Source organism: Misgurnus anguillicaudatus, chromosome 10 (assembly GCF_027580225.2).
Source record: "Misgurnus anguillicaudatus chromosome 10, ASM2758022v2, whole genome shotgun sequence".
In the NCBI taxonomy this organism is placed as follows: Eukaryota; Metazoa; Chordata; class Actinopteri; order Cypriniformes; family Cobitidae; genus Misgurnus; species Misgurnus anguillicaudatus.
Window position 1 is genome coordinate 30,040,930 of NC_073346.2, and position 27,667 is coordinate 30,068,596.

The 27,667-nt window shown below is 37.2% G+C and overlaps 1 protein-coding gene across 15 annotated transcripts in view; it reads right to left on the reverse strand.

The window, feature by feature from the left end:
• Positions 1-27,667, reverse strand: part of adgrb1a (adhesion G protein-coupled receptor B1a) — a 148,843-nt gene that overhangs the window by 66,644 nt on the left and 54,532 nt on the right. For all 15 annotated transcript variants that reach the window (XM_073872346.1, XM_073872345.1, XM_073872344.1 and 12 more), the window contains one exon: positions 7,500-8,400. In XM_073872346.1, coding sequence (XP_073728447.1) covers positions 7,500-8,232 — 733 coding nt within the window. In that variant the 5' untranslated portion in view covers positions 8,233-8,400. The remainder of the gene's footprint in view (positions 1-7,499; positions 8,401-27,667) is intronic.

Genomic DNA, 27,667 nt, shown 5'->3' on the forward strand with positions numbered 1-27,667 from the left:
TGACAAGAACAAAGTCTAATAATAATCGAGTGCTCGTATTGCATTAAGATTAAATGGGAAAGCAATAGTAACATTATATAAGTATAGTTTTATTAACATTTACCCCGCGCCAAAACAATAACAACACAAAAGACACTAAGGATAAGAAAACAAGTAATAGTTTCATGACACGAAATACTGCTGATTTGATCTCATTTTTGACCATCAAACACAGACAGGGCCAACATCAGAGCCAGGGAATCCCTGTCAGAGATGTAGCCCAGAGAGGGCGGTGGTCAGCGGGGCGAGTGAACACTGACGTCCGCTCATGCTCTGGTTCTCTCACTACCAAATCTAAAGCAAACGTTCAAACAGGTGCTATCTCTACTAATCGACTGCAGATTTAAATATAATACATATATATTCTCGACTGAACTAATCTTAAAACTACACTTTGTAACCAAGAAACGGTAATATAAAGAAACGGCTACCCCGTCCATTGAGTTATTATGAGATTCAAAGCAGCCGAAAGCGTTACCTGTCATTCTGGCCGCCTTTTAAATAACTCCGGTGTTGTTTTCTAGTTTTCTTTTTTCAAACGTGTGCCGTCGAACTGTTGTTTTAAAGCAATATCGCTCTCGGAGTCATGTGATATAGCTCTATATCATCACGGCTGTGATTGCCTCCGGCATTCGACCTACAGACTCCTACTCGAGCGATATTGCTTAAATGCATGAACAAATAATGAATGAGACCAGTTTGTAGAGTGTTACCATAACATTTTCCAAAATTGCCAATTAAAGCTGCATTCAGACTAGCAGCGACTAGCAGTAGCAGAGCAACGCAATCTCATTGATTTCAATGGTTGCTTTGCGACTTTAGGCGACACGAGCGTCATTGACTGTTGCTGACTGGATGGGGGCGTGTCCAGTCGCGCGACAAAGTTCGGAAAAGTTTAACTTTATGCAAATTATTACCGACTTTCGAAAGTGACTACCAATGAGAACTAAGCAGTGGAGTTCATAAAGAGCATAAATGCCTCACTGTTTAAATGTGTGTTGGTGCTTGTCTTGTAAACTAGCGTTCTTACCACAACCGTGCTTACAATAATATGCCTGAGATGCGGAAAAGGCAAATAAGACATAGCTAATGCATCAGTCCCCATATGGTAGTAAACTTGATTAAAACAGCTTGCAGATTGGGGACATGACAGCTTTCATTCTGAGTGTCTCAGATAATGTTCCTATGGAAACCACCGATGTGTCACACGTATGTTTCACTAGGTGCATTAGACATTCCTGTATGCTCCTCTGCTGTGCCTCTCAACAAATAACCCCTAATCTAACCATTCATCTTTCCATCTCAATTTCTCTCACTCAGGCTTTTACTGGGTCAATCTCAGTATGTTAGAAGAGATTTTCTGTTTTATAGATTCTGTTTTGTACTAGACTGTGGGTTAGATGTGATTTGGGGAGAACTACTTTCATTATAGCTACACACACATACTGTACAGCAACAAACAAAATCAACAGGTCTATCACCAGGAGCATGTGTTTGCTAATAAACAGATCCCTGGGGTTTCATAAAGCACAGTCAGGACCAGACACCACACTATGTGTGCATGTGTGACTGTACCCACGCCTGTGGGTGAATCACACAGTAAAAATATGCACAGGTTATTATACTCACCTCATCCCAAAAATAAACAATAGAATTGTTTTCTACCTAAAATCATTCGAACATTGTGTGAAAATATAACCTTGATATCTGTTATATTATAATGAATTATATAACATTGACTTAGTAAGGCCATGCCAAAGAAATTAAAGTGACTTTGATGCTATTATCCAATGTGATCTCATGAGAATATGTGTGTATTTTTACGTTTCAGTGTGGTTGTACAATACGTACATTTACTTACGTTTAAAACAAACTGAAACGTACAATATCGACGTTTTGACAGGACTAATACGTAAATTATTCACGTATTTACAGCTTCACAAACGTACAAATTTGTAAAATTGCGGGCATTGGCGTTTCTTACTCATAGCAATGACATGTTTTCAGTCATATTTTCTGACTTATTTAATTAAGACAGTTCACCCATTTACCTAATGAAATGATTATGATATTCAGAGAATTTCAACATTTTAAAACTTTAAAATGAATAGCATTTCTGTAACAGTTACTTATATTTAGTTTGTTTGCAATGACACAAAAAAACGCGTTTTCTCCTGCTGTCTTCTATGCGTTATTATTACTACTAAGAAATAATTACAACAAAATACAACATAAATTCACAAAAGATGTTACTTTTATTCATTTGTTGTAATCGACATCTTTAATTTCATACGATTGCGAGGAACAGATCCAAATTCAGCCCTTTATCCAGCGATATTTATCCGAGTTCTCATCAGCAACCGTAACGTCAGATCGCGCATTCGTTAATGTGAATTCATATCATAAATATCCCACCTCAAGAAGCTTTACGACACATTACTTTACGGCAGTGATATCAAAAGCTCATTGGCTCTTTAAGTGCCACGTGACATATTTGCGTCATTTCCATTTCCGTTGGTGTACGTTTGAAATTAAAAAAGCGCGCCGTGTCAGAGGGAAGCCGGATCAACGCTGATCAAACTCTTGGATTAATAACTTTAATACTTCTCTTTACTTTACTTCATATACTCCAGAGAGGACCTTGGCTGCATCACATCGTCATTTTAACTACTTTTGGTACTGATTTTAATATTCGCAATAAATAAGTTGTTGTGATTACACTTAATTGTCTGTCTCTTATGATTTTTAAACAGTAACGTTAAATGGTTTTAATAAACTGTTTTGCGTATGACTGTAGCACCTTAAAATATCTTTTGAATGCTATATTGTTACTAATATGTTCCTAAACATATCTGTCCGTTACATAATATAAAAAGAATACATTACGTATTTAAACATTTTGTATAAAAAGAGTTTGGGTTTAGGGTAAGGTTTGGGTTTAGGGTAAGGTTTGGGGTAAGGTTTGGGGTAGGGTTAAGGTGGTAACATATCGCTAAAATGGTTAAAAGGAAATTATACAGCAATCTTTATGGAATGAAAGAAACGTAAAAGTTTTACGGTTTTTAGCTGTCAAAACGTAATAATGCTACGTTTAAATGTTGTAAATACGTCTACATTGTACGTTTTAGCATCTATTTAAACGTACAAAAAATATGTTTTTGTTTTTTAAAGTTACGTGTAAATACTACGTATTAACAGTGATACCAGGCTGTATTATCTCATAATTAAATAATAAGACTTTAACATGGAGTTCACATGCAGGGTCACATAAACTATCTTTAGCCGTTTTGTTGCATTGCAAGATTATTTACACAGTTAAGTGCATTTTCTTCCTACACTCTCATTACTATAATGTGTCCAGATATTTTGTGTTTCTTTGTAATTGCCATTATTCTCAATGGTGATTCTCATTAGATAGTCATTATTCTAATTTCTTTCCAAGGTGCCTCTATAAATTTACACTGAAATATTACTTTGACAAACACAAGGCAGCATCATTGTAGATATTAATGAGAGTTTGGCTGTGACGGCTTCAGTCAGAAACGAAACCATGAAAAAGTGATATTTTACCGAACAACAATGCAACATCCTCGCAGAACAAATAATTTCACAAATCCCCCCGGAAAAAGTGTGCATGAAATGCCGACGATGCCCTAAAGGAAAACAGATGTCTGACAAAAGTCTTTTATTCCTTTCCCCTTGTGAGCGCTTACAAGACACTAGTCAAAGTCTTACGGCAAAAGTACATACTTAAAACACACATAGACACCCTAACACACACCCATCCCGGGGCGTATTTCATTATCGAGAATAGAGGCAGTAAAACGGCTTAATTAAAACATGAATTTTTCATGAGTTCTGGAGTGCTGTGGAGGGGCCATGAGCTACCATTGGCAACATTAGGAGACAGAGAGAGAGAGAGAGAGAGAGAGAGAGAGAGAGAGAGAGAGAGGGCAAAAGACAGTGAAAATAAGAGAGAGAGAGGGGTGAGAGAGAAACCATCCATCCAGCAGAGATAAGGACGAGTATTAGAAGCAGTTTTATAACCTACATGTAAGAGTGCGCCCCTGGTGGCCAAACATACACATTACACACACTTCCCTACATGTGGTTACAGAGTACCCGCACAATCATTTTCAGCCATCTACAATGAAACTGCTCAGTATGAAACAGAGCCTGCATGTTCGTATTTGAAGGAAAAACAGCAAAGAGTAATATTTTATATAGGTGTCCCCACAGACCTTCAGCTGTTATCATTGTGCTCTTAAATCATCTCGCTTAACCAAAGCTCTTTCAAACACATCAGTTCACAATGGGAAAAACTGCAAGTCATCTCTGTTGGGAAAATGCATCTTTAAGATGACACACTTTCAGATGACACGCTCTCAAAAGTGAAGGTGCTACGCAATGCCAAAGAAAAACCATTTTTTGGCAGGATGGTTTTAATAAAGCACTCTTAAAGGAATACTCCACTTTCATAAAAATATCCCCGGATATAATTTAATTTACTCACCCACATGTCATCCAAGATGGGGTTTTTTCTTCAGTCGAAAAAAAAAAAAAAAAATATATATATATATATATATATATTTTTTTTTTAGTAAAACGTTCCAGGGTTTGTGGCTTTTAGTGGACCTCAACGGTTTGCAGTTTCAATGCAGTTTAAAATGACAATTTCAAAGGGCACTAAACAATCCCAACCGAGGCATAAGAGTCTTATCTAGCGAAAAGATCATCATTGTCGGAAAAAAAAGGACAAAACTTTTGACCACAACTTCTCACCTTTCATATTACGTAATCACGTCGAAAGGTCACGCATGATGTATGCGAAACTAATGCTCCAGATTTTACAAGTGTGGAGAAAGAACAGAGATCTGACATTGTTGTATGTGGAATGATACTAATTAATGTCTGTGCAGTGTTGGGGAAAGTTACTTTTAAAAGTAATGCAATACAATATTACTTTATTTTTTTAATACAATATTATATTTTCATGGAAAGTAATGCTTACATTACTTTTAAGTTACTTTTGTGTTACTTTTTCTTACTTTGGCTGAGGCTTGAACTCTTTCAGGCCTTGCAGGTGTTTTTTCTGACTGAAAAGTTTTTCATTCAGAAATTATATTTTCTATCGCAAAAATGTCAAGCTCTGGCCTACCATCTCTGTTTCTGACTCAAACTGTTCCCGCTGAGGCGCGCACACATAGAATGCGTACTTCTACTGACTACGATCAGTTTAATTTGATACATTATTTTTTTTAATCGACAAAATTAAACGGAAAAGTAACTTGCATTACTTTTTTTTAAAAAGTAACTCAAATATTAATGTGTACATTTAAAAAGTAATGCATTACTTTACTCGTTACTTCATAAAAGTAATATTATTAAGTAATGCACGTTGTAATGCGTTACCCCCAACACTGTGTCTGTTTATCAGTTTATTGTTTAAAATGGTCCGCAAGTGTCCTTTTCAGATTATGTAATACGTAAGGTCGAGCTGGCGCATGATCACACTTCTAGTGCAAGAAGAGAAGTTGTGGTTTAAAAGTACATTTTTGCCTCAGACCCTTATGCCTAAATTGGCATTGTTAAGAGCCCTTTTAAGCTGCATTGAAACTGCAAACTATTGAGGTCCACTAACGATAATATGGTGGTGAGTAAATTATCAGGATTTTTTTTATAAAAGTGGCATATTCCTTTAACATCCAAAGTGGAGAAAGGTTAAAGACTAGAAAAAGGTTAAAAAACATTGACTTTAAAGGTTGGCTCTTATATGGTATATCACTGCAAAAACCTTTATAGAAATTTTTAAGACTGTGCTTTGTAAAAAGCAGATGGTTTTGGACTAAGCTGGTCATTGGCTGACCCAAACTGTCCATCAGCTGGTGCTTGCTAGTACATCAGATAAAAACCTGCTAGAATGTACCAAAACACAGCCACCACAAAAAGCCGTGTTTTCCTAGCATATTTTGCCTCATCACCTCACAGTCTTTTTTTACACTTTTCTTTCGATGTCTCTCAAATCCAGACTGTAATCTGTCACTGCTCGGTGCTGCGAGAGATGAATCTACTCATCTCCCACGATGCCTTGCCTTTGAGCAATGGGTCACGCTTGCACAATAGACACTCCTTTAGCATTTTGAGATGAAACACACACCTACTCTCATGTGTCCCATTTCTCTTTTCAATCTTTTTTTACCCTCCTACAGTAGAAAACAGGACGTATTTTTCTCCTGGGGAGGAGGCGAGAGAGGAGGCCGCACAATGGTAAGCGTGCCATTAATACTGTACTGAGGATATCAACAGTGTGAAAGGTCCCAGAGAGCAGCAACGTAATGATGCACGGCCTGTCTTTTAAAAATCATCTTTCATTTGCCATCCCGCCCTGGCAACTAATCCATCTGATAGCTCAGCTGGACCTTCCTGGCTCACCTCCCAAGCTCACCATCATTTTTTTAGCTATTTCATCTTTATCTCACCATTCATTCATCTATTCGGCCTGCTTATATCATCCTTATGACATGATTCCACATTTTATAACAATCCAATCACACGCATTATGCATCATAATTTAATTTATAGCGAATCGGACAATATGGAGATCCATCACCGCCCTTAAGTAAAAAAATGTAAAAAAAATCAAATGAGGCAGACAATTGTCTATCAAAAGGTCATGCAGTGCAATCGGGCGAGCGATCCATTAATCCCATGGCTTCATCCTTCTAGTAGTTTTGAATTTCTGTGCTACATTTATTTTTCGACAAAACCTCACATCATATCTCTGAACTGCGTAACCGGCCCCATTCCCTTTCTAATAATCAATCCCCAAAGCACAGCACCACAGCTATCCTGTGTCACTCTCAGAGCATGTCCGATGCATCACGTCTCCCACGGGCCGATCCGATATCCCCATCTGAACCCTCACACTCATGCATGGCGCCAAGAAGTCAAGGTCACCCAGCTAGAAAACATCAGCTGTAACCTAAAACCTTTCTTTCCCCCCACTTTTCTGTTTTAACCTCCATCAGATCATTCTGAACTCTTGCTCCTTTGCTGTACTGCTTATTCGGCACAAATAAGAACTCTTGAAACTATGTGAATTTGTCAAAAATGCACTACAATGGATAAGATTACTGTATAACCAAGGGTTCAGCTTAGCTAGGATTAAGCAGATTTGAAGCTGAAGTATTTGATGAATGTAAATACTTACTGAAAGCATTCACTTATTATCATTTTCTCATTTTTGACGGAGATGGCATATAAAGGCTTTTGCATCTGAGCTCCTCATATGACAATATAACAATAGGCCCCTGTACACATTTGTGGTTGTGAAAACTGTTTTTAAACATTTTACCAAAATTACTTAAAAAGCTAGTGGCCAATTAATCAGCTTTTCCCAAATTTAAAGTCCAATAATAGTCAGTCATTCAAGTTAGCAAACTAAAAAAATCGCAGCTTACCACTTCTGTCTATGTCAGTTGTTCCCTCTTTCACCACAGGGCTGCAGTTCTCCACATAGACTCCATCTCGATAGCATCCACTGGTTTCTTTGTCAGGTGGTGGTTGGTCCCAGCATTGACATGGAGTCTGCATGATGCCACAGGGCCGGTTGGAGCTACTGTATGTGAGGCAATCCTCCAACCACTGGCACAACATTTGACAGGCAGCCATGCTTGGGTTACGCTTCCCAACCACCAGATACTCCACTTTAAATTCCCCATCCCCATTCCTGGATCCAGCACCTGCTCTAGGCAGCCCTTTCCGGATCTGCAGGAATTGTTTCCCTGCCTCCAAGAAAGCAACATGGGTTGAGGCATCACACAGCTTCACCACCTCATCAAAACTCTCCATCCCAAGGAAGGTTCGCGTCGTCTCCAAGAAAGAGTCAAACTGAAAGGTCCGATGCTGCCGGGGAACGCAGTCTCTGGTCGGCTTAGTGACCTTAATGAAGATTGTGTAGCGCCGTGGGTCAGGGTTCTGCAGGGTCCAGGTGCAGGGAGTGCTGGGAAATACAGAGGACGAGAGAAAAAAGCCAAAGAATCGGCTCTGGACAAGGGTGGAGCATAGGTCAGATTCCGGTCCGGAAGGGGCAGCGTTGAGCACATCCAGCCGGATGAGTTGAAGAAGAGGCAACAGCAGGACCATTGAAGAACAATTCCGTAACAGTTTTGATATCATGGCTGTACACAACATGAAAAGGTGTGCAAACAAGAAAGAGGCTGAAGATGTATATTTATATCAATATATTTACACCTCTTCTTGTCGACAAGGTGATATCCTCAGAACCGTCTTGATCGACAGCTCAGCTTTGGCTCATTGATCCAGTTTGCCATCCATGATGTTACACAGCTTCGGAGAGATCTGCAGGATTAGAAAAGACCGAAAAGATTGCGTGAGCCAGATGGAAAACAACAGCAATTATCTATTGACCAGAAAAAGAAGTGAACATAATAACTTTGAGCGAATAGATGGCGACATGACCGACTTTGCCATGCAGAAATTACCACGCCGGGCCAAATTGATTGAAAAGTGCCGCACCTGTGCCTCACATCAGAAAAGAACTCTTTGTTCCCGATAAAGCAGTCAGTTTCTGCAAAACGTCACCCTCAATCTTGTATTTCATCGGTGAGCTCAATAATTTGTCCAATTATGGGGCAATCAATTACAAACATATGAACACCTGCTGTCATTCATTATTTCCACTGCATTTGCTTCATGCCAAAATGATCAATAGCCTTGTCCTCAGCGAATCATTAGACTAAAAGCGGATGGATCATCTCTCAATCGGACCAGAGCGTCATTTTTTCCTTGACGATTTAGTGTCTCGTGTAGTTTTATGGCACTTGGCGACAAGAAATATGTAAGGTCACATGAGCGAGCAGCAGACAGACGTCTCGGAGACTATTCTGATGTAATCGCAACATTTCCATGTGCCATTAGTCACTCTACAAAGTGAGCACCGTGGCACTGGGCTCATCCTGAGAGACGGATACTCTACGGGAAGACAGCATGCAGATTTTATTCTAGGTTAATCATCCTTATCTAAAAGCATTAGCTCTGTTGCTTACATTCAGTATGGTACATTGAGATAAGAGAAAATAGAGAGCAAACACTATAAAAATGCTGGGATGTTTCAAACCGTGGTTTGGTAAAATACAGATAAACCCAAACGCTGGTTTAATTTAAATTGGCTAGTGGTAAAAATATATACAGTCATGTGCAAGTCTTAAACCACCACAAGCTTTGTTGTTTAAATATCCAATATTATACAATATTAAAAATTTTTTTTAAAACAAAAGTCAGTATTTAAAGTGTCATCTTTTGGCGCAAAACATCTTGAACTCCTTGGAGGAGACTTTAAAATATTCCTGCTATTGCTCAAATCTAACGAGAGTTCACAACAAACACAAAACATTAAAAACTGATTATTTTCATGCATACACATTTTCTGTATTTTTTTTGTATTGTAATAAAGAGACAGAGAAATAATTGTATGTGATCATACCATTTTAAAATATAACGAAACAAAAATGGCAGCATAGTGGCCTTAAAAATTTGAACTTTGGTGCAAAAACGCGCCGCATTAACCAATCAGAAGCTTGCTCTAGTAGTGACGTGATAACAGAAAGCGAGCAGAGTCGCAGTAGCCCCTCCCATGACGCAAATTTCCAAGTGAATGTCTCGATAACTAGAATTTCACGTGCGTCTTTCATGCATGAATGAAGCGAGTAAACTTAAAATGTTCAAGCGGCAAACTAGACGCGGTAGACAGGAATTTGATGCCTCAAACGTGGCTGGTGTGAACCCACGGTAAGACTTGCACAGTACTGTGCATTTGTCATGTATTTTAAAACCCTCCAAAAAACAGGCCCTAGCAAATATCTGCTACAGTAATGACATATCATCAATACAAATCTTACTCGTAAAAACAAACTTGCAAACAAATTTGTATGACCATAAACATAGTTTTTTTTACTAAATATTTTAATTACAGCATCTACCAGCAGGTACTACCTGGGCCATGCTAACCAATCAACCTAGGGGTGGGTGGTATAATCAAAATAATATATCATAATATGATTACTTTTATATCATAATAACGCTATATATTATGACAGTTATTTTTTTCCTAAACAAACAAACAAACAAAACTAATGCTCACTGAAAATAAATAGACTGAAAAAAATATAAAGGCCTAAATCTTATTATTAAAGGAACAAAAGTTATTTAGTCAAGACTTTAAGTCAAAGTCTGTTTGATTAACATGAATGACAGACATGGGCAATATTAGGTAACTTCCTCGTAAAGACCAAAGTCCAAATACAATATATAAGGCTAGGCATGCATTTTCTTTTTCAATTGATTTACTTTCTTTTAAGACCTAAATGACTATGTTCATGAGGATACTTGTGAAGATGGGAATTTTGATGCAAATTTGATGTATTTAAGGACAATGAATCGACAAAAATGCTTATGAGCTTAATGCGGCTTAAGCTTTTCTCACACAAAAACAGCGCGCGCATATAGCCGCTTAAATATGTGTGCGTAAATATGTGTGCAAACGTTACGTTTTTGTAACCACGCGTACAGCAACCAGGGCTGTCACAATGATTCAATAATCGTCTCATTGCGATTGTTTGACCTCATTGCGATGATTTCAGATCACCACAATGATTGCACAACTCTCTAAAAAACACAAGGGGGAGCTGCAGCGCCTGTATAAATGAGACATTATCAGATTACTTTTAGATATGTGTTATGTGAATTAATATTTACTGCCAGGTAAACCTTGCAAAATATTTAATGCAAATAATCACAACAATGTGTGAAAATTATTTCATAAACAAACAAAAAAATTATAAAAATTAAATGTCTAAGCAAAAAAAAAGACAATTAATCGTCATAATCGTCACAATTTATTAGACAAATAACCGTCAGCCAAATGTCATAACCGTGACAGCATTAAAAGCAATGCAATGTAAACGCGTATAGAGTCGATAGTCCAAAATCTCAACCAGTTGACAAATTTCTACTGGTTTATCATACCTTCCTGTTTATCGCCCACCCCTAAACTAAACCTTGACTTTCTGCTCTCACCACATATTGTACTATGGAGACCTGGAGGTGGCTTACAGCACAGTCTATCTAATGTCTTGTTTAGTATAGGCCATGTTCCCTGGGAGCTCTACTAAGGCGGATAATATGAAAAAGCTCCAGTTGATCTGAGCATGACCTCAAACATTCCCTTGCACACACATACACACATACAAACAATGGCACATCTGCTTGGTCCCAGTAAATGCTCAAAGCAGAAGTCTAAGTGAAAGAGTGGGTGTTTTGAGCAGAAAAGTCAGTGGTTTTATGGCTGTGGTATCCGTAATGAAGCTCAAGGGTGTAATCATTTAATCCTTTGGCTTAACTTGGCTTTGATATTAACCCAAGACATCCTTAAAGCAGAACGTCGCTACAAACACCTCTATTGATGCAGGGATGATGACCGTAATGCAAAGGGGAAGATCTTTTTACCTTTCACTCATCTATGCTCTCCTGTCCTGAGCAATCCCAGCATGCACCGGGGCTTGGAGTGTCACGCAGTGGCCAGCTCATTACAGACACGTCGTGTTTATTGATCAGTAGCGGCTCAGCGGTGACACACAGAAAATTGCTATTCGGTTAATTGAGCCCCTGCTTCCACGAGTAGAAGACCCTCTAAAACTTATGTTTCGGCTAAAAATAATGCACTAAGTGAAAGTAAGTTAAAACATTTGATAGATTTTCACTTTCGAGCCGAATTGGCATTGGCAGTCGAAAAATGTCCGTATCTGTCAATCTCACGTGCGAGCGCAAAGTGTGATGGGAATCGTCAGGGCGTTATGGAAACGCAGGCTGATGATAAGATGCTGTTAGCAGCCTCGCTTTCTGAACATGCTGGAAAAATTGCTCGAGCGGAAGAAAGAGGCTTCTTCTCGCTTGTTCAGACTTCTACACGGATGTGCGGATAAAAGAGAGAGTGCATGAGAGGAAGAAAGTTGAAAGACTATGACAGGATTATGATTAGAGGTGCCGAGATGGTTCCTGCTTTCCACATTCTTTCCCAAAAAAGTAGTGGTGTTAATGATAATAATGTCTCCTCCAGGTCAAGCAAACTACTCTTGCCATGTCTTTGTGGTGTTGCATTAGCAATATCTGTCATAGACAGTGTACAATCATCACACTTTAAATGCAGCCTAAGGTTTGAAAAATGTAAAAATATTCCGTAGGGAAAAAATAAACAAAACTTGACTTAGAGGACAAATAGGAGTAAAGAGAGAAAGAGATAGCAAGAGAAAACCTGTCATTCCCCATGCTCCGTCTCTTTCCCGGCTCCGCGCGTTATTTCTTTCCCATTTCTCTAAAATTAAACAGCTACAAGCAAACAAGGTTATTCGAACAAACACAAGACAACAGCATCGGCGCTTCTCTCTAGACGAAGATCTTTCTCCTCTATTTGCTCTTCAGCGTCTATGACAACAAGCGCCAGGCCTCACACGGTCGTGAAATTAAAGAGATAATTATCTGTCTCTGATGATAAATGTGTTTACTGTGTTAAATGCCAGGCCTTCTTTCATCAACTTATAACCCGCTTCTTTTCCTGCTAGGCAAACGCTGGAGAAGTGCAGCATCTTGCATCAGAAAACAGTTAATGCCAGATGGAGGTGCTCTTGTTCTCAGAAAAGTCCTGTTGAGCCTTTCCTAACTCTTAATAGTTACATTACACTGTTTTGCCCACAGCAATAACAGATACAAAGGTTCTCATCCAGATGGTGAAGTTACGTTTGGGAAGTTTTAAGGAGACTATTACTATGTTGCTTTCCAGTAATGACTTTCGAGGAGAAGGGTTCTGTTACTCACACCGCATGACTTGAAGACTTGTACGTTGACCACAAAACCAGTTCAAGGCTGAAAGAATAAGCTTTCAATTGAGGTATGGTTTGGACAGGACCATATCTGCCTGAGATACAACTACTATACTTAAAAATCTGGAATCTGGGGGATCAAAATATCTTCATGATCTTTGATCTTTACTTAATATCCTAATGTTTGTTGGCAAAAAAATCAATAATTTTGACCCATACAATGTATTGTTGACTACTGCTACAAATAAAGAGTTTTTTCCCAAAGTAGTTACCACCAAAATCAGTTTTGTATCAGGTCAGTATAAAAAAAGCAGAATGCAATAAATCCGCTCAACAAATCACAGCGCACCATTCCACGCATTGTAAACAACAATGGCGGCACGTTGAACAAACACAGGATCCTAGTTTTCCTCATCTACTTTGTACTTCATGATCAACAAACAAACAAAAACAAATAATACTTTTGATGGCATTAATAAACTTGTGGTGGTTTTCTGTGGCGGGAAGGAAACATAAGCCACTCGGGCGACGAAAAAATGCAGACTGTTGCTTGTTCTCCCAACAGCATCAAGCTTCTGTCACGCTAACACTTTGACCCCAGGAGATCTTATGAAAAACTTTCCATTGTCTTACGCAATGTCAACGAAAATCGGGCAGTATCAATTTTTTTTACAGTTGACCGCTGTCAAAAAAGTTCCGCGAAGATGTCCCAACACTAAAAAAAAATGATTCATTAAATTTAATAAAAAATTTTAAGGTAAGTGGTTGCAATCAATTTATTAAAGCTACATTTAAACAAAAGTTTTATATTTTATTTTAGGTTACTAATCTTTTTTTGTTTAAATGTAGCTTAAGTAAATTGATTGCAACCGCCTACCTTAAAAAAATTGATTAAATTCAATGAATCATTTTTTTCAGTGAAGGATGACAGCAGCAATAACAGTGTTCTTAATATGACAAAGTAAGGTTTTTTTATTAATGCCATTAATGTTTATTTTTTAATCAGTGTATAGCACTAGTTAACTAAATTAATATAACATGGCAAAGATGAATGCACATTTATAAATTGATTCAATAAATTTATAGCATTTTGAAAAAAAAAAATTTTGCGGAAAAAATAATCTGTTTTTTATAATAAATCTTTAAAAATCTAATTATGGATTTGAATTTTTAATTTTATTATAACCTAAAAATGCTATGTGAAAGTTTGTAACAGAAAATAGTGTCTTTTTTGTCACTTTCTTGATATAGAAAACACATTTTTACCGAAATTAGTCAAAATGGATTTATTGCGTTTTGAAAACAAAACTCTTAAATATACCAGTGCGACTTATGAATGTTTTTATGGTCCAGGGTCACATTTAAAGTATGTAATTATAAAATATATAATACAAGCAAAAATCATCTTATACCTCTACAACTAGCTGATTAGGGTCTTTATGCCCTAATATTCAAACACAGAATATAAATCCTAAAATATTTCATTCACTGCTGTTAGCAAAACAGATTTTAGTAGTGCTTTTAACACAACACTATATTAAAATCGTACTTCTTTTTATTTATTTTTACCTTTTCTTCATTTTCTGCAAGTAATTCAGCTTGAACCACTTGAGGCACAGATTCTATTCAAACCAATCATTTAAGTTTAAAGGAAAACAACACAGTTTTTCAATATTTTACTATCTTCTTACCTCAACTTAGACAAATTAATACATACCGATCTTTTTTTAATATGTGCACTTAATCTTTGTACAGCACGTCATGAATGTGTTAGCATTTAGCCTAGCCCCATTCATTCCTTAGGATCCAAACAGGGATGAATTTAGAAGCCACTAAACACTTCCATGATTTCCCTATTTGAAGACTGTTACATGAGTAGTTACACGAGTAAATATGATGGCACAAACTAAAACGTGGCGGGATCAAAAATGAGAACTATATTGTATAGCAGAAGAGCATTTAGTTTGCAGTACTTCGACCTTGGCGCGCAGCAATATCCTCACTCCTGACTACTCCCCCCTCGCTCAAACTTCCATCAGTATTACTGCGCCCGAGGTCGAAGTGCTGCAAACTAAGTGCTCTCCTGCCATACAATATAGTTCTCATTTTTTATCCGCTTAAAAAATCGCCATGTCTTATTTTGTGGCACCATACTTACTCGTGTAACTACTTATGTAACACTCTTTAAATAGGGAAAACATAGAAGTGTTCGATGGCTTCTAAATCCATCATGGGGCTAGGCTAAATGCTAATACATTCACGACATGCTGTACAAAGATTAAAAGCACGCGTTGAATAAAGATAAGTATGTATTAATTCATCTAAGTTGAGGTAAAAACATAGTAAAAATTTTTTTTTAATTGTTTTCCTTTAAGGATTTTTCCTTCTACAATCTATAGGCCCTTATTTCACAAAATAATAAACATTTAGAAATCTGACCTGCACATAAAATATCTTATTGGCTGTAAAAGTGTGATGTCTCGCTGTATTTCTGTGCTTGGTGTGGATTGATAAACATACATTTATGCAGAGCTGAGGTCTAAACACAAGTTTCTGTGCTGCCTTGCAGCCACCCCTACAGTTCAGTCTGAATGTTTGATTCTTATTTCTAATCAATAATACATTTCAGTGCGATATTTACTCATTTCAAACAGCTGTCACAGTGTTTCTCAGAAACAGACACTCGGAGAGTGACACCGAGTTGAAGGGAAATAACAAACAGGCATGAGATGGAGAGAGTGTTTGAATAAATGGTGGGGGGAAAGAATGAAGTGAACATCTGCTTGTGTGATGATCTAACAGGCTGCGTCTGCATGCTCTCTTTCCCCTGGCACGCCTGATCCAGCACTGTTTGTTTTCTCTGTCATCCCTGCCGCAGACAAACGCTTACCTGACGCTAATATCAATTAGGCGTCTAACTGTCTGAAGAAACAAATAAAACTGAGGAGACACTGCAGAGACGACGAGAGATGCACATAACATTTAAACAAAGACAGCAGAATGAAGATTAATGGACATGTCAATGTGTAAGAGACCTAAGGCTACATTTTCTTTCTTTTCTTTCCTCATGTTCTTCTCCTTTCTTTCTTTTATTACATCTTTCCATCTTTCTTACCTTTACACCACATTTCCTATCTTTCTTTACATCTTTCATTCTTTCTTTCGTTACATCTTTCATTCATTTTTTCATACTTTCTTATATCCTTCATTCTTTCTTAACACCCTCTTCCTTTCTTTCTTTACATCCTTCTTTCTTTCATTCATTTCCCCCATGTTTCTTTCCTTTACACCCCTCTTCCTTTCTTTCTTTACATCCTTCCTTCCTTTTTTACATCATTTCTTTCTTTTTTCATCTTTCTTTCCTTTACACCCTTCCTTCTTTCTTTCTTTCTTTCTTTCTTTGCATCCTTCTTTCTTTACATCCTTACTTATTTACATCCTTCCTTCCTTTATTACATCTTTCATTCATTCATTCTTTTAATCTTTCTTTCATTCACACCTTTCTTCCTTCCTTTCTTAACATCCGTCCTTCTTTCTTTCATCTATTCTTTCTTTACATCTTTCTGTCTGTCCTTCTTTTTTCTTTACATCCTTCCTTTTAACATTTATTACATCTTTCTTTCTGTTTTTCTTTCATTCTTTACATCCTTCTTTCTTTCTTCACATCCTTCCTTTTTTCTTTACATCCTTCTTCTTTACATCCCTCATTCTTTCTTTACATCCTTCCTTTTATTATTTATTACATCTTTCTGTTTTTCTTTCATTCTTTACATCCTTCTTTCTTTGTTTCTTTCTTTCTTCACACCCTTCCTTTTTCTTTACATCCTTCTTCCTTACATCCCTCATTCTTTCTTTACATCCTTCCTTCATTCGTTTATTACATTTTTTGTACTATTTCTTTCTTTCTGTCCTTAACATAATTTTTCTTTCTTTGTACACATCCTTTCTTTTTTCTTTACATCACTCTTTCTTTCTTCATATCATTCTATTGTTTTTTACATCCTTCCCTCTTTCATTCATTCTTGTTTCCATCTTTCTTTCCTTTACACCCTTCTTCCTTTCTTTCTTTGCATCCTTCTTTCTTTACTTCCTTACTTCTTTACATCCTTACTTCTTTCTTTCTTTTATTACATCTTTCATTCATTCATTCATTCATTCATTCATTCTTTATTTCTTTCATTCAAACCTTTCTTCCTTCCTTTCTTTACATCCTTCCTTCTTTCTTTTATCCATTCTTTCTTTACATCTTTCTTTCTTTCTGTCCTTCTTTTTTTTCATCCTTCAACTTTTCTTTACATCCTTACGTTTATTAAATTTTTCTTTCTTTCTTTCTGTTTTTCTTTCGTTCTTTACATTCTTCTTTCTTTCTTTCTTTCTTTCTATCCTTCCTTTTTTTCTTTACATCCCTCTTCCTTTTTTCCTTACATCTCTCATTCTTTCTTTACATCCTTCCTTCATTTGCTTATTACATCTTTTACTATTTCTTTCTTTCTGTCCTTCTTTACATAATTTTTCTTTCTTTCTTCACAACCTTCCTTTAAATTTACATCACTCTTTCTTTCTTCATATAATTCTATTGTTATTTTACATACTTCCTTCTTTCATTCATTCATCCTTTTTTCCATCTTTCTTTCCTTTACACCCTTTTCTTTCTTTCTTTGCATCCTTCTTTCTTTACATCCTTACTTCTTTACATCCTTCCTTCTTTCTTTCTTTTATTACACCATTCATTCATTAAATCATTCTTTCTTTGTTTTTATCATTCTTTCATTTACACCTTTCCTCCTTTCTTTACATCCTTCCTTCTTTCTTTACATCTTTCTTTCTGTCCTTCTTTTTTCTTTAAACTCTCTTACTTTTCTTTTATTACTACTTTCTTTCTTTCATTTCTTCTTTCGTTCTTTACACCCTTCTTCTTTACATCCCTTTTTCTTTATTTACATCCTTCCTTCATTGTTTAGATCCTTCCCTCTATCTTTCTTTTTTATATCTTTCTATATTTTTTTCTTTCTATCTTTCTTTCATTTACATATTTCTTCCTTCCTTTCTTTAAACACTTCCTTCTTTCTTTCATCCATTCTTTCTTTACATCTTTTTTCTGTCCTTTTTTTACATCCATCTACTTTTCTTTAAAACTTTCTTCCTTTTTTCTTTTATAATATCTTTCTTTCTTTCTGATCATTCTCTTTCTTCTTATTTATTTTCATTCTTTCTTAACAGCCTTCTTCCTTTCTTTACATCCCATTTTCTTTGCCTTTCTTTCTTTTAGCACACCCTTCTTCCTTTTTTCTTTACATCTTTCTTTCTATATTTCTTTATGTCCTTCATGTCCGTTATGCTCCTCAGCAACAATTTAAGCAAATCAATGCAAGTCTAATTCACTAAACAAACACACATTTAGGAAAGTCCAGAATGATGACCATTACGCAGAGCTAAACAAACATATGCGTGTGCACCTGCTTTGAATCCAGAGGAATTTTTTTGGCTAACATACTCAGATTTGCCAGGCCGGCCTTTTCATTACCTCCCTTTATTGATTACATGTGTAAACCAATAGTCCATTAAATAAATAATTTACCCTCTTATCTAGCTACCACATCTGGGTCAGTTTTGTCCGTCCATCCCATAAACGTCCAATGGCTTCATCTCCTCATGAAAGAAAGTAATTATCTCCCGCACACGACACATAAGCAGGGGCTCGGAAACGATGCAGTACCGAAATACTTTCCTAATTGGGTTTCATGCCTGCAGAATTTACAACATCTGTAACTCCGATTACGGCGCCACCGAACAAAGAAAATTACAAAAGTGGCTTTACAAACACTTTTATGGGGCGTTAATGATAAACAGATTCATTGTTGGTGGTTCGTCAAAAACATTTACAAGCACAAGCTCGGATAGCTTAAAAGGAGCCCTTTAATTCTGGATGAAGGGTTACAAAATCAATCAAGAGGAAAACACTAGGTCCTGTGTGTGTGTTTGCGAGTGTCTCTGCGCGTGTTTTACCATGCAGGGAGTGTCGGGGAGAGTTTGGGAGATGAAACGGCTAATCGCTCATAATTCACACATCTCACAGTGGGGCTGTTGCAGATGGTGTGGAGACTGTCCTCTTTTCTTTCCATCAGAATCAATCCCACAGATAATGAGTGCTTTGTGCCTGAACATAATCAGATACATATGAGGGGGAATTGTACTGAATATCAAATCCAATCAAGCTATATCACGCCTGTCGCAAATGAGCCAGACAGCACGTCTATAGCTGCATGCTGCTAGAGAAAAGCTGGGGAGCATCTTGGGTCTTAAATCATTTAATAATGGGCAAAATAGCTAAAGCACAATGGTCACCTTTTAGGGGGTACAGTATGAACCTGCAACCTTTTGGTTGCCAGATGCCTGCCTCCCTGCCATCCATTCATATCTTTCTATCCTTTTATCTTTTATGACTTAAGTATTTGCATTCATGGAATTGGCAGATGCTTTTATCCAGAGCGACTTAAAGCCCATTCAATCTATGCATTTTATTAGTGTATCAGTGTACAGTGCTTTACCAATCGAGCTACAGAAACACGAAAATCTATCCAAACCGATGTAGCCATCCTTCGTGCCTACTATGGAAGTTTACTATGCTGATATAAACGTCGCAGTGGACTGTTACCCAATAGCCCATGCGGCAAAGTGTAGATTTGGAGAAGGACCGTGAAGGATGAAGATGACATTTGGGACAGGGCCTAAAAGACTCCAGGTAATTAAAAATTAAAAACATCCACTCGATCAGTATAATAGTACAAAGCCCTGACAGGGGATGCAAGGTCAGGGGCTCGACTCCAGCAGCTGAGAAACCAAATGACCTCACATCATCCTCTGTGTGTGCATAAGAAGCATGCAATGCTTGTACTCTATGTCACCACGACACAGTACGGCTCTCATCGGCTACATAACGCAACTAACAATCCACCTCTGTTAACATGAGTTCTCACCCATGACTATAGGGGACATCTGCAGTGGGAGAGGAAAGAAGGATTATGCAGTCATTTGGCTAAGTAAAATCGTAACAGGAGCATTGCATCAGGGCTCTAAAATGCACACAAGGAAAGACATCAGAACTATTAAGGTGTTAGGTTGGACTGCACTAGAATGTATTCTAAATTACGATGATACTTTTATTGAGAGAATGAAAGCTGTCACACATAATTGGGCCTTAATGTTGCAGATAATAGCCTTTGTTAATGTGTTAGTCAAGACCGCATTGTTATTCCACTCACTTGCAGGTTTTTTGACTTTGGCCACTTAGAAAAGAGTATTCAGATGTTAGGAGTCAATTAATAAAACATATTTTATCTGATTGGTCAGTTTAGGGTGCATTTTAATTTGAGGGCTGGGTCCTTCTAAGGATGCGGTCTTTGAAGGCTGCAGCCTCTAAAGTCCCCACAAAGCGAACTGAAATGAGACAGTCTTGCCTAGGTAGAGAGTTGCGTCACTTGCTGTTCCCGCCCCCTTTATTTTAGAGAATATGATGCGCTGATGCAGATTAAACCTTAGAAATATATAAATGTAAAATGCATACACACTATTGCAGCATTAAAATAATTCACATCATTGAAACGTCATTTATAATACTAAAACAGTGACAATTAGCTAAATAGACTATTATTTAACTACAGTTATGTTTATTTTAAAATACCTAGATATCACAGGCAAACATTGAATATTGGAAAAGCTGAGGCCGTGTATGATCCATCTATGGATCCTTGGTTTCAGGGGAAACAAAGGTTGGATCCCAATTCAGGGTCTGGATGCTTTTAAGGCCACAGACTTTGAAGGCAAGGCTCGATGTTTGAAGGTGGCAGCCTCTAAAGGCCACCAAGCAAACTGAAATGAGACGGTCTCGACTACAGGGGGAGTTGCGTCTACGTACTGCGTCTATTATCTTACTATAATTTATAATAGTAAAACAGTCACATGGACCTTTAATTGATAAAATATTCACTTTTATTTAACTACAGTTTTGAATGTTTATTTCAAAATACCCAGACGTCACGGACGCACATCAAAAAGGAAAAAATTTGGAGGCTTGTATGTGAAGGAGCCTTCAAATTGGGACAGGCTTCGTTGCGGCCTGGTGATGTCATTTGCTTCAAATACGACCTTCGAAGGAGGCAGCCAATGAATTGGGATGCACCCTAGTGTTCCTAAAATCCACACCATGGAAACAGCTAGGACACCGCACCTGCTCACCTACAGTATAGTAGCGTTTTGGATATTTTATTTTGGATATATTGTGGGTTTAATATGTTTAGTAGGGGTACAAATATATTGTTGTCTACAAAATTATTCTAAACAGTCATTCACTTTAAAACTAAACTTAAGACTTTTTTCTTTAACAAAGCATTCACATAATTTGTCTAGTAAATTATACTTATCTCACAATAGTTAGCTTGTACGGAACAAAGCATTCACATAACTCGTCTGGGTAGCCTGTCTGGAACCGAGCATATATTAAAACACAACACTGTGTGACACTTGCATTACATGCGAACGGCCCCTAACGCTAATAGGACTTTGTTTCTCTCTTCCTGTCTCGTTCTCGAACCCGAGGACATTGAGACAAACTGACCCAGTTCTGGCTGCGGTAGAGGTCAACACACCACTGATCTACTGGCCGTCCTTCAACGTGATGCCCAGACAATGCCTGACCAACGACCACCGACGGAACCCATTAAATCTTCTTATACGTTTACATACTGTTTACATCCCATATAAATATATATGTATAACGTCAATAAATATATATCTCCCAATGTTTTTATTCCTCCTAGGACTTTTTTCCCTCCAGGCTAAAAAGTCGGGAGGTTTTTCTCCTAGGGTTTTTTTCAACCCCAGGGAAGTCAACCGACTTTGGCTTTACTTAGCACCCTCTTGTATACGATACATTATTAATACGCTCACTTGTAAAGTTTATTCACAGCCACTGTATTTTGGTACTTATATGAAGAGTTTCGTTGCAAAACGAGATAACCACCGTTTTTTTAATTGTTCAGTAAATCTCGTTTTTTGGTTGTACATTCCAATTAATTTCAATGCAACTGCAGTTGGTTTGTTTTGATTTAAACCTTCATAACTTTAAAAATACAGCTAAGTAGCATCATAAAACAAAATAATAACACAATAACATAATAATAAACATGTTTTGACAAAAAAAAAAATGGATTTATCTCGTTTTGCAACGAAACTCTTCATATTGTCTGTCGATTTTCCCCTGCTTCTTTTAATGTTAAACTGCTTTGAATCAATTACCAATTGTGAAAAGCGCTATATAAATAAAATTGAATTGAATGAATGCCTATACCTTCAGATTAAAATACATTTTTAAGTGTCAAGTGTTTATGAACTTAAAAACATTACTTTAACCTCTTATGGAACGGCTGAAATTCCACAAGGGGGCGTATTTGTTCCTCAGACGTTACACAATAAACGTGACATCCGAATATATTCATTATAAATCGTGAATAAAAAGTGAGATTCGAAACGAATGTCCGTTAGTGAACTAATTGTATACACTATTTATATCGTAATTCAGTCAGAAACGTCAAGATTGTGAGATGAACAAATCGTTTTGGATTAAAAGGCTTGGATATTCCATTTCCTTGGACTTTTGGGGATTTATGAACAATTTGTTTCGGACAATTTCACCAAAGCGGATAAAGGGAAGATTTTGAAGGTAAGTAAATATCCTAAATCGGCGCCGCCCGGTTCAGGTAACTAACAACTAGATTACAGTTTTATGACTGCTAAAATGACTGTGTGTGCGCTTAATGGAATCCCTAAAGTCTAAGCTTTCCAACGATGTGCCGCATGACCGTATATTTTGAAGATTTAATGCTTCAAAGTTACAATGACGTAATGCAGCCTCACGTGCAAGGGAGGGGGTGTACCGTGTACGGCACAGTGTTCCTTATCAGGTTAAAGAGGACATATCATAAAAATCTGACTTTTTCCATGTTTACTGTAAGTGCTATAATTGGGTCCCCAGTGCTTCTATCAACCTAGAAAACGTATAACAAGTAAATTAGTTTTGGTAAACCATTCTTTGCAAACATGTGAAAAAATAGGTCATTCATATTTTGCCTGTTTTACATAGGTAGGAAGTCTTATTACAATAATACCGCCCCTTAATCTTAATCTAACCACAGAACTGCCATTTAATGCAGAAAGAAAGACAGAGAAATAAATAATTGACAGCACAATTGAGGTTCAATTTCAACAAACTACCATTATGGTGATCAGTGTTTGCATTTCATCCGCTCATTTGCATTTTAAAGGACAGCCCCAAAAATGGCACATTTTTGCTCCCACCTACAAAGTGGCAATTTTATAATAAATTATCTATGGGGTATTTTGAGCTAAAACTTCACATACACACTCTGGGGACACCAAAGATTTATTTTAAATGTAAAAAAAAATCTCATAATATGACCCCTTTAATAAATAGTACTTTAATGCACAACATCCAAAGGCTTGTTGTTTTTGTAAAGTTATGTCTCATTTTTTCTTACATGTCAGGATTTATATCTTATATCGCGATGCCACTTATCCATTTGGCTAAAATAGTGTTCACCAAAAACCTCACTCGCATGTTTGCCTAAAACTGTATCTCTTTTGTATTTTTTAATATTCAATAGGGGTTGCAGTCATCCTCATAACCTCCCACGCCATCTTGCATAAAAACATGTTGAATTTCTACTTCATTTAATTGAAGACTATATACTGTATGCATGTAAATACTGTATGTTAATTAAATCAGTATGACTATATAAATCAATTTGGATGAGATGTAGTACAGTAGGGATGTTCTCCTGATATCATAAAGTCACAATAACTAGACCTTATCTGTCATCCCACAGCTTTGACTCTCGCTCTGTCTCTCTTAAAAAAAAAGATGTGATTTCTATAGTCTACTGACCTCACGGCTGCTCTGGAGAAACAAGTGCACAAGTGTGTTTGTAGATACGGGCGCTGAGGGATGCACGGGGAGCACAATGCACAGCCAGTGATAGAGAGCCGTGAACCCAGGAGAAAGTGCTTGGATGTGGCCGTGTGGGAGTGTGAGAGAGTGTAGGAGCTGAAGGGACCCATTGAGCTCGGGTCCCTCGCCTCTGCCTTCATTAACATGCAGATGGGAACAGCTGTCGACACTTTGCCGTGACGGCTGAAATATTTACGACTCGCTGTTTACTGAAAGACTCTCGGACTGACTGGTTCATCCCTCGCGCTCTCTCTCTTTGTCTCTTTATCTTTATGGATAACTCGACTTTCCCTTCCCACATCCATTCTGAATGTGGCACACTCGTTCGGTTGATAATAGAGACTTTGAGTGACAGTTTTTAATCCGGCCCTCTCTCTAATGATATTTGCTTTTCTCTAGTACATCGCTAGCTATCAAAATGTCACAGGCAGATTTACGCAAGACCGGTCCACCAAACAAAGCTTATTTCACCCCACCACTTCAGAGAGAAAATCCATATCTACTACAAATCAATGGTGGGGAAATTTACGAGCATTACCTGCAGGCTAACGGCACATAACATCTCACTACACGGGTACGAATATATGAATACATAAATACGCCTACTGCGTTTTGAACAGAGATGATATGTGGACTGCATAACTGAGTTCTGGGGAGTGGACGGCACACAGATGTCTCACAAACAAACAAAAAGTAGACAAGGAAGATAACATTATGCTCGCTGGCTAATTGTATTAAACGCTTGCTCTTTGGTTTCTCTTTTCGCTATTTGCCTGAGGGGTCTGATGTAGTTGCTTGTCAGAAAACTAAATAAAACAAGACAGACCTTCAGGGCACAATTATCCAGTGTCAACAATTAGCTTTTAACACAGGCACTTTCCAGCGGGGTCTCTGTCCATATGGAGCCTGGAGGAATGTACATGTGCGCTTAAACCCATTTACAATCAAGTACAACAGTAATAAAGTTTTTGTTGATCCATGAAGGCAATGCAAATAACATGGTATTCTTTAAAGTACTATTTAAAACCATAAATAAATAAATATATACATGGTATGATATACAGTATGGTATCACATATGTTTAAAAAAAAGCCTGCATGAGAATGGAAAAAAATAAATCCACTACGGTGAACGAATGTAAATCATAAATAATGGCAAAGTTTTATTAATCATATAGTTTTTAATTCAAATAAAACTTAGCATAGCACGCAAATTCAATTTTGTATTTTATTTTTAGAGCAGGGGTTTTCAAAATATTTTGATGGACGAACCCTATTGACCCAAATTATTTACTTGAAATACACCCTAAAATTTTGAGTAAATATTTCAATAATTTAATATCTTTCATCCGTTTTAAAGTTTTTATCAAAACTATTTTACAAAGTTATTGTTATTATTCGACCTTCATCTGGTAATTTTCTTAATTTATTAATATATACAGTATATTTTGTTAGTACCAAGCCCATAAGGTGACATTGGAGTAAAAAAAATTATTTTCATGTGCTCACGTGAAACTTTCGCGCACGCACGTGAAACTATCGCGCGCGCACATTAAACTATCGCGTGCGCACATGAAAGCAGAAGTTTCACGTGCGCATGCGATAGTTTCACCTGAGCGTGCAAAACTAAACATGGTAGAAACTAAACTAAATTTTATTAAATTTTTGCTCCATGTCCCCTTAGGAGCTCTGTATGTTAGTAAGTGTTTAATTCAGATTTTTCATTTTTAAATCATTTATTTACATTTTATGATATTTATTATATTTATTATAACTGATTATTTTTTTTCCATCAACTAACGAACCCAGTTACAAATATTTACTTGAATCCTAATGGCCTCCTCAACTAGTGGCAGCTTGTGACTGCTCGTGACGCATGAGATTATGCGAGTATCCGGCAAACGCAACCTTTTTTATCATAAACCCTTTAGATGTGCTTGCAGCAGGCACTTATTTTGACAAGACACTTGATGCACATAGGATCGCTCGACGTGCAGAACACATATTTTGAAATTACGAACCACACACGTTCGGGCTACATACATGTTGTGACGAACTTCGCATCGTGCGCCCTCGAAAAACGGAGTCACCGGCCGTCACTGCAATATATGTTGTTAGTAAGTGTTTAATTCAGATTATTTATTTACATTTTATTATAACTGATACATTTTTTTTCATCAACCAACAAACCCATTTACAATGATTTACTTGAATCCTAATGGCCTCCTTAACACAAAATCCAGCTAAAACCAGCTTTATGAGATGTCTTTTGGAACACCGTAGCTGGTTTCTAGCTGGTCCAAGCTGGTCATTTGCTGATCCAAACTGGTTTATGTGGTTGACCACCTGGACTACCAGCTGGCAGTGGCCTGGCCGGGCTGGAAGAACATTTTGGACCAGTGACCATCCATCTTGACCACCTTTAGCTGGTATGACTTGCTTTTTTCAAGCAAAGCTGTGCGTGTTAGGCCAAGTCACGCAGAATCCACCGGGGGATATGGTTGATTACACGCATTGACAGCACTGAGGGGACAGGAAACGCTAATCCGTGCCTCTTTCCTATAGGCCACTCTACCCCATCTGTCCTCAGTACAGTAATGATAATATTAAAAGAGCCAATGAACATCAGGAGGAGGGAAGCGATTGAACCATGTCACTATCTGAGGCCTGACAAAGGCTATCAGTGTCAGTGCCTGAGTGATGACCGGCTCCATCCATCAAACTGACCCGACCTAAAGAGCGAGAGTGAGAGAGACAGAAAGAGATTACAATGCGTCTAATCTCTTTCTCTCTCTCATTAAAAGATATGTAGTCTCCTTATGAGGAAATTTATGGGCAATGGGAACAGATTGACATTTGCAAGCCAGAGCAAAGTGAAGAACAATTTATTTTAGATTTAAGATCTCAAAGTGTGACTGGCTAGCATGACCACATTAGATTCTGCTGCTTCTTTTCTTCTCTAGCTTTCCTTATTGAAGACTATTCATAGCTGTGTATCCTGACACATGTACACCATCTTTTAAAAGTTAAGAGTCACTTAATTATTATTTATATATTTTTCTACATTTTAGAATAATATACGCATCAAACAATGAAATAACACAAATTAATCTATGGGAATTAATAATAATTATCAGCATTTAATATCAAAACTATGTTAGGTCTCACCCTGAGATGTTTTTAAACTATAGTGAAGGAGTTTAATCTATTTTGAAGTCAGCATTTTTTTATTATTTGATCCACATCATCTTTTTCAAAAACATTTTTTTGACAAATTTGTCTTTTGTAGTTAAAAGAAGATTCAGACGTATGTCCATAGATCAAAAGGTTTTCAAAATCATGAAAAAAGTTTTTTTTTAGTCAAGTGACCCCTAAACTTTTGAACGGTACTGTATATAGACGGTTTTAGCAGTAACAACATAAACAACGGCTGTCGTGGTCCGCATGTAACTTCCGGTAAACAAAAAACAACACATATATTACCTAGGAAACCAAAACATTAGTTATTTTCGACGAGGCATTTGTTCAAGAGATCAGTTTAGCAACTAGTCAGACCATTAAAAAAACGAAACCGGAAGTAAAGTTCGGATCCAGACGTGTATCAAGTCACCGCACGTGCGTCCGATGAAACCGTCTAGAAAATATATCAAAGTGATGTCATCGAAGTGATGTCATCAATCAATAAACATTTCCTGTCCGAAATCACACCA